Below are 9,063 nucleotides of genomic sequence, written 5' to 3'. Positions count from 1 at the left end.
GACCACCTTACTCCATTGCCATCCATGAATAGTGACCCCATAAACACCGGTGTACAAATGTACATTCACATCCCTGCATCCATTTCTTCCCGATATAGAACTAATAATGGGGTTGCAGGATCATATGGCAATCCCATACTTATCCTCATGTGGAAAAACCACACTACTGCCCTCCAGATGGGCTGCACCATTCTACTTCCCTCTCCACATTTTTTCCAGCATTTGTCCCTATCTGTTTATTTTTTAAACAGTTTTATTCACACACCACAAAATCCATCCTAAGTAAAAAGTTGTCTCTGGTATAATCAGATATTTATGCATTCACCACCACAATATATATGAAGGCATTTCCATTTCTTCTACAAAGAAAGAAGAGAAGAAAATGAAGAAAAAATAAAATAAAAATGAGGGACATCTATAACACCAAGAATCCCATATCCTTCCCTTTTATCCCACACTTATAGGAATTTAGCTTTGGTATATTGCCTTTGTTACAGTTCATGGAAGTATATTACAATGTTACTTTTTACTATACACTCTAATTTGCACTGATTGTATTTTTTCATATACCATGCCATTTTCAACACCTTGCAATGTTGACATTAATTTGTTCTCCTTCATGCAAGAACATTCTTATATTTGTACATTTAATCACCATCACTGTCAACTCTAGATTTTGCTAAGGTATACAGTCCAAGTGCCTATATTCTATCTTTACCTCTGTTGTCATACATGCCCCTAGATTTCCTCTTTCAACCTATTTCTGGTGTCATACATGCCCCTAGCCTTCCTATTTCGATCATAATCAAACCCCGCTTTGTTCAGTGTACTTACAATATTGTGCTATCATGAGGTAGTATTGTGCTCGCCAATTCTGGATCTCTACAATCAATGCTGTTGAACATTCTTTAATCCTTCACCATCAAATGTCCAATCTCTACCCTTTTTCTATTTCCTGATAGCTTTTGTTCTCATCTTTATATTTCAAAGTTCACTCATTAATGTTGGTTCCTATTAGGGACTTTTCTCTCTCTCTCTCTTTTACCCTTACTGATAGTCTTCAATTCTGCACACTTCCCCAACATCTCTTTCCTGTGTTTTCCTATCTATCTGTCATGCTCCCTTCAGTATTTCTTATAGGACAGGTCTCTTGTTCACAAACTCTCTGCATCAGCTTGTATGAAAATATTTTAAATTATCCCTCATTTTTGAAGGACAGTGTTGCTGGATATAGACTTCTGGTTGGCAGTTTTTCTCTTTCAGTATGTTGAATATATTGTACCACTGCCTTCTAGCCTCATGATTTCTGCTAAGTAATCTGTGCATGGTCTTATCTAGCATCCCCTGTATGTAATGGATGGCTTTACTCACTGCTTTCAGCAGATCTCTGCCCTCTTTCTATCTCTTGAAAACCTGTGTTTTCAGCTTTAACTTTCCAAGTTTTCTCATTAGTGTTAGTTCATATTAGTGAGATCATACAGTATTTGTCCTTTTATTTCTGGCTAATTTCACTCAACATAATGTCCCCAAGTTTCATCCACATTGTTATATGCTCTGTGAATTTGTCCTGTCTTACAAACATATAATATTCCATCATAAGTATGTACCACAGTTTGTTTATCCACTCATCCATTGGTGGACATTTAGGCTGTTTCCATCTCTTAGCAATAATGAATAATGCCACTATAATTTAGCAAAACCTAGAGTGGTCAATGATGGTGATTAAATGTACAAATGGAAAAATGTTTTTACAAGGGGAGAACAAATGAATGTCAACTTTGCAAGGTGTTGAAAGTGGAATGGTATTGTGGAATAATACAATCAATGCAAACTGGAGTATAGTTAACAACATTGTGATATGCTTCCATTAATTGTAACAAAGGCAGTATACCAAAGATAAATGTCTAGAAGGGGGTATATGAGGGACGGGTATGAGATTCTTGGCAGTGATGTTGTCTAACCTTTTTATTTTATTTTTGCCTTTTTATTCATCTATTTTTTCCTTTTTTTCTTTTTATCCTCTTCCTCTTTCTTTGCAGAAGAAATGGAAGTGTCCTCATATAGATTGTGTTGGTGAGTGTATAACTATGTGATATGCTGGGAACCGTTGATTCTTCACTTAGGACAGAATTACTGTGTGTGAATAAAATTGTTTAAAAAATAAACAGATGTATACAAGTGCTGGAAAAATGTGAAGAGAGGCATGTTTCTATTCACCATTGGTGGGGAAGAGAATGGTGCAGCCCACAATGAGGGCAGTGTGGTGTTTCCAGAGGAAGCTAAATTTGGGATTGTCCTATGGGCCTGTAACCCTGTTATTGGGTATATACTTGAAAGAGCTGAGAGCGGGGACACGAAGGGATATTTGCACATCTGTGTTTATGATGGTAGTATTCATGATTTGCAATGGATGGAGGTAGCTCAAGGGTACATTGACTGAGGAATGGAATTGAGAACTGTGATCTATATATACAATGGAATATTGAGTGGCTATGAAAATGAGGGAAGTTGTGAGGGTTGCATATAGGTGAATGGACCTTGGGGACCCTATGTTGAGTGAAATAAACAGAAATGAAAATAAAAAAACAAGCACTATAATGCCTCACTAATATATACTAACTATAATGTGCAAGCTCTGAGAATTGAATGTGAGAGCACAGGTTTTCAGGGGAAAACTTATGGTAAAGATTCCTAGATTGTAAACTCTTACAGCAGTTATATCATTTCCTGAGTCGTAATGGTTATTTCTAAATCCTAAGATGTTCTGCACTTTGTGTATAACCAGTTCAGTCCCTGGAATTTTGGGTATCTGTATGACACCTGAGGCTCAGAGCCAGATTTCAGCAGATATGAATGTCAGCATTACTCCATCCAGCAAATGTTAAAGAGGCTGAAAAAGAGATCAGCCTTCAGTTAGAGACACAAACTAAATGGACTTGGTTAGGAGTAATATAAATCAGACTAAAGGGTAAAGGACAATATTGACTGTGTTTTAAAACTCCAAATTCTTTGCGAGGACAAGGAAGAGATGTTTATTTGGTACAAAATCTATATTTTCTGTAGCACACTATATAATTTTACTTTTATGGTCACTTTATTCAAACAGCAGAATTACATGGAACTTTAAATCAGGATAGTTTGAAACCTTGAAATATCCCAGAGTAATTTGAGCAGAGAATAAAAATGTATTTGAAAATCCCCCTTGAGGGCCTGGAGGAAAATGTGGAAATATTCAACTTCCCCACCTGCCGAATTACTGATATTCTTACAAGCATTTGGGACTACCAATGTAGAAGGCTGAATGCTAGATCTCAGGGCTTTCCCTTATGAAACTTGCTACTGCTGAGGATAGGCTAAGCTTACTTGTAATTGTGCCTCAGTGTCACCCCCAGAGAACCTCTTTTGTTGCTCAGATGTGGCCTCTCTTTCTAAGCCATCTCTGCAGGTAAACTCACAGCCCTCCCCCCTACATGGGACATGACTCCCAGGGGTGTAAATCTCCCTGGCAATGTGGGACATGACTCCCAGGGATGAGCCTGGCCCTGGTATCATGGGATTGAGAAGGCCTTCTTGAACCAAAGGGGGGAAGACAAATGAAAACAAAATAAATTTTCAGTGGCTGAGAGATTTCAAATGGAGTTGAGAATTTATTCTGGAGGTTACTCTGAAGCATTATATTGATATCCCTTTTTAGTTTTTAGTGTATTAGAACAGCTAGAAGGAAATACCTGAAAGTGTTGAATTACAATCCAGTAGTCTTGATTCTTGAAGATGTTTGTATATCTATATACTTACATGATATGGCTATGTGTTTGTGAAAATCTGTGGCTCACACTCCCTTTATCCATTGTATAGTGAGATGAGTAGAAAAATGGGGACGAAAATAAAATGAACATTATAGTAAGATGGGGAGATGGGATGTTTTGTGTGTTCTTTTTACTTTAATTTTTTTCTTGTTTTTTTCTTTTTTGGAGTAATGAAAATGTTCAAAAATTGTGGTTATGAATGCAAAACTATATGATGGTATTGTGAAGGAGAAAAAATGACTGTCAAGATTACAAGGTGTTGAAAAAGTTATGGTATATGGAAAAATGAAATCAATGCAAATTATAGTCTATAGTTAACACTAACATTGCAACATACTTCTATGAAATGAAAAAATGGCAATATATAAAAACTAAATATCAATAAGAGGGGGATGAAAGGGAGGGGTATGTGATTCTATGTGATGTTGTTTCTCCTTTTTATTTTATTTTATTACTTTTATTGTTTATTCTTAATTTTATTCATTGTCTTCTTTCTTAGTGGAAGAAATGGAAATGTCCTCATAAAAATTGTTTGGTGAATGCATAACTATGTGATTATATTTAGTCCATATTAGTGAGGTGTTACAATATTTGTCTTTTCATTTCTGCCTTATTTCACTCAATGTACTTTCCTTAAGATTAATTTCATCTCTGAAAATATTGAGAGTCTGGGAAAGTCTTCAGAGCCAGCACACCCAGGTCATCCATTCCCTGTCTGCATTCCATATTTCATCTTCTTGGATTTTTTCCAATAAGGAACTAACTTTACCTACTTAACTGCAGCTCTGAGGCTTTATGGAGTCATTGGACTGCTGCTTAGCTAGTTTCCTCTCACACTAGAGGATATAAAGACCTCTTGGAAAGCTATCAAAATGACCCTCTGTTCTTGCATTTATCCATTAACTTCTAATCAGCAATTTCAGTCTCTCCTCGAGGGCATCATCAATACAACTTAGCAGTAACCATCTAAATATTGTCTTTCTTTGTAAGCATTGCCACCCCCTATAATTCAGAAATCTGAATCTTTGTGCACTACTATTCTCCTTCAGATGACACATTTTTTCAGGTTGATATGAGTAAAATCTACAGAAATTAGACCACTACCTTATGTGAGAGACTATCTGTGCCCCTCCTGCCAATCAGAATAGTGTTCTCTTCACCCTCCTGGTGGCAAGTGTGCTCATCCCAGATCCCAGATCTTAGTACCCTGTTATCTTGATGGTAGCACTTGTTTTAATCCAGGTTCTCTGAGAATCATACAAGATGGGATTAGACATTCAAGAGATTTATTGGGTGTTTGGACTCCAATAAGTGACAAAAGAGAAAGGCTTCCGAAGGGGCAAGTAGACCATGATGCATGTATAACCCAGGCTAATGATAACGGGAAGGAGGACGGACAGAGTCCCGGACTGCAGTGAAGTGCTCAGAATATTTTGGTCAGGAAGATGGGGATTCCAGAGCCAAATTCACATTTCAGAGTAGTCTCATGTCTCAACAGAAATAGTCCTCCGGAACAAATAACATCTATCTCACACTCAGTCAGTAGTTTAGAGCAGCCAGCAAAGTGTGGCTTGCAAGGAATTCAGTGATAGGTTCAGAGATGAAATCATCCATTATTTACACTCCCTTTTGTAGGAGATATGAGTGGTGCATCTTCACAGCCACCATAGGCTCCTTTTTATATCTGGCTTAGAGTAGACCAAAAGTTGCACAGGATTTGGAAGGTGAAATTGAAGCAACAGCCTTATTCACACAAGAGTATAATACAGTAACAGACACAAAGAAATGCCAGTGGATTCCTGATTGTCCTATTTCTCCATTGCCCCATGTCCAGTTCTTCTTGATTACTGTGCCCACTATAACAGTGGCCCAAGGCTACTACTGGATGCTTGATGGGGTCCAGGAAGTCAGCAGCTACAAAGAGATTTGGTTTACCACTTTTTTAACATTCAAATACACCATCTAAAAGCATTCTGAATTCTGTATATAACAATATCAACATGTGGATTCTGTTTGTGAATTTGCTTACCTTATATATGTTGATTCCCTATCAAAGTGAGTAATTTTCTGCATGCTTAATGATCTAGAATTATGAGTATAGGATGCAGTGCAGCCTCAACTGAGTATTTAGAAGGAGTTTTTGCAGAAAGGATTTGTTTCTGCCTACGACAATGTGTATAACCAGGAACTGCCACATCCTGAAATCAAGTCAGCCCACATTTGGGGACTTTATTTTGGTCTATTTTACCTTGTAAGAAAGGATGGAATTATATAAGTATCATTTTACTTTTCTTGCTCAGTCAATAAAACTCATGAGAATCTAGGCAGTTTTCTAATGTTTTATTTCTAATGGCTAAATAATGTTCCTTGTTGTGGATGTCATTTTTCTTTTAATGAGCTTTCAATTTATTTCCAAGTTCTCTCTGCTATAATTGCTGTTACAGTAAACTGCCCTTTGAGGACAGATTTAATGGAGTTAAACTGCTGAGTCAGAGTGCACATGATTTTTTTGTGGTTTTTTTTTTTCTCCTTTTAATTTAAATAAGACTCATCTATTTATTCATTTGACATATATTTATTTACTACTTTTATGTACAAGGTGCTTTTGTAGGTGCTGGAATAGGACAGATAGCAAAGTCAGATTCCCTCTCAGGGAATTTAAATCACAATATCCTTATTCAATAATGTTGTGCCCTTTAATATTCCAGCCACCAATGTGTGGGCCATATTTTCCATGCATCTATCAGCATTAGGTATTATTCTACCTCTATCAGTGAAGATGGGCCAAGTTATGTTGCACTAACAAAGAACCCCTCAGATCCCAGACACTTAAAAAAAAGATTTATTCATCCTCATGTGACACCATCTGTATCAGGTTTTATTTGAGATGTGTTCAAACTATTTCACCACAGGACCCAGGCTGAGGGAGCAACTATCTGCCTGAAAATTGCCAGTCACTGTGGCAAAGCTCTCAGGAAGTGTTTCATGTCAATCATCAGTCAGCCAAGGCACTGCTGGATACACATCTTGTAGCTGTACTTTCAGTCTCTTTTTATCAATCGTGAACAGTTTGTCTTAAATCTTGACTTCTATTTGTATGATAGTTACAAGAGTTTTACTGCAGTGAGATACCTTTTCCCTTTGATTGGGAATATATCTACTGATAGTTCTGGAATCACATTTTTTCAATTTATGATTCAAGATGAAAGAGAGGGTCACCATCATATAGTCGGGAACTTCCAGGAAGCTCCCAGATTGGGCTCATGAACTCAGTACCTGATTTAGATGACAACCTTGGGGTTGGAGGTATGTCGGAGGTAGTAGAGTGCTCTGATTATTAAACTAGATCCAAGCAGACATGGAAAGGATATATTCTCCAATGTAAAGAATGCTATAATCCCAGAGGAAAAGCCTTAGGTAGCAGGCAGGGCAGGAAAAAAGGAAAAGCTACCATACAAAAAAAGTAAAGGAACACTAAAATAATCATCCATAACACAGGATATCCCATGCAAATAGTTCATGCTGTGTATTGAAATTAGTGGTCTATTTAAAGTGCTTATTTCTTTTAACATAATAGCATTATCACTTTGCTATCTACCTAAATAATCTTTATTCTTTAATAGTCATAACCTATGCAACAATTCATTAGTGCTCTTTTAGTTTTCCTTTTGTATTTGATTATCGTATACTGATATTATTGTAAGCTGGAATTAAAATATATTTTTAAATTTTCTCATTGTATTGTTTTCCAATGTAAAAATTCATGGAAGAATAACTGTTAGCTGATATAATGTATTTTATAGGCTAATTCACAAACCAGGATATTTATTTAATCTTTTGCAAAGGAATTTTTATATGCCCTTTACAAATTTAAATACACTGGGAAGAGACAAAACAGCTTTCAGAGTGTTTTAAATTCAGAATAAACATATTTAAAGAATGGTAAAAAAAACAAAGGTAACAGAAATTTTAAATTTCATTTCTGACAGAAGTATATGAACATTAATTTCACTTAGTAAAACTTATGTGAAATTTGTGGAGGCCACAAACCCTATCAATTCAAATCATATTAGACCACAAATATTTTGGGACAAAGAACTGAAAAACACAAGTATTTATTGATTTGTCAAACATTACAAAATATTCATTACATGTGGTGAAATACAAAGATTGTGAGTTTTAATTTTAGAAAAGACACTTTTCCAATCTCTTCCTCAATGCTCCCAAAACATCCTTGTTCCTAAGGCTATAAATAAAGGGGTTCAATGTAGGGGTGATGATTGTAAAGAACACTGACACAGCCTTGTCCCGATCGGGGCTGTGTGAGGAGCCAGGAGTCATGTAGGTGAAGATGGCCGGGCCATAAAAGAGCCCCACGACCATCAGGTGGGAGGAGCAGGTGGTCAGCGCTTTGTTCCTCCCCTTGGGGGAATTCATGCGGAGAACAGTGAAGAAGATGAGGGAGTAGGAGGAAAAGATGGTTATAAGAGGAATGAGGAGTAGCACAATGCCCATCACAAGTATTGCCAACTTATATGCAGAAGTATCCTCACAGGAGGAACTCAGGATGGCCATGACTTCACAGAAGAAATGTTCTATCTCCTTGGGGCCACACTTGGGTAAGTGCATGGTGTATGCAGTCTGGACTAGAGCATCTAGGGCTCCCCCAGCCCAGGACCCCATGACCATCACCAGGCAGACCCTCTGGTTCATGATGACTGGGTGTCTCAGTGGGCGGCAAACGGCCACAGAGCGGTCACAGCACATGAGAGTGAGGAGAATGCTCTCGGCTGCCCCCAGCATCTGATAGAAAAACATCTGTGTCCCACAGGCTGCGTTTGAGATGCTTTTCTTCCCTGAGAGAAAGCCAGTGGCCATCTTGGGGACAGTGGTGGAGATGAGGAGCAAGTCGATGAGGGACAGCTGTCTGAGCAGGAAGTACATGGATGTGTGGAGCCGGGAATCCACCAGGATGAGGAGAATCAGGGTGGAATTCCCCGTGAGGGCAGCGACATAGACGAGGATGATGACACCAATGAGGACGTCAAGCGTGTTTCATGCCGGGGAAGAGTCCCAGGAGAATAAAATCCATCCCTGTTGTCTCATTCTTTCCCATCATCAATTAAATCCAACTGATTCAAATTAAAGTTAATAGGGAAGAAACCCAGCAATAACGAATTATAAATTAATTTACTATTTTTTTCTTTATATGACTTTCAAAACCTCTGTATGGAAACATCATTTCAGTGTATTATTA

The 9,063-nt window shown here is 37.6% G+C and overlaps 1 protein-coding gene across 1 annotated transcript; it reads right to left on the bottom strand.

Moving 5' to 3' along the window:
- Window positions 1–7,991: 7,991 nt before the first annotated feature.
- On the bottom strand, window positions 7,992–8,801 carry LOC119519757 (olfactory receptor 2T11-like; the record flags this gene model as incomplete). Its single annotated transcript, XM_037817499.1, has 1 exon — window positions 7,992–8,801. A coding segment is annotated over one exon (810 nt), but the record flags the coding sequence as incomplete, so codon positions are not given.
- Window positions 8,802–9,063: the final 262 nt, after the last annotated feature.

Source organism: Choloepus didactylus, chromosome 24, assembly GCF_015220235.1.
Source record: "Choloepus didactylus isolate mChoDid1 chromosome 24, mChoDid1.pri, whole genome shotgun sequence".
NCBI classification, from domain to species: Eukaryota; Metazoa; Chordata; class Mammalia; order Pilosa; family Megalonychidae; genus Choloepus; species Choloepus didactylus.
The sequence above is the reverse complement of the archived record's forward strand: the minus strand, read 5'-3'. Positions and strand labels throughout refer to the sequence as shown.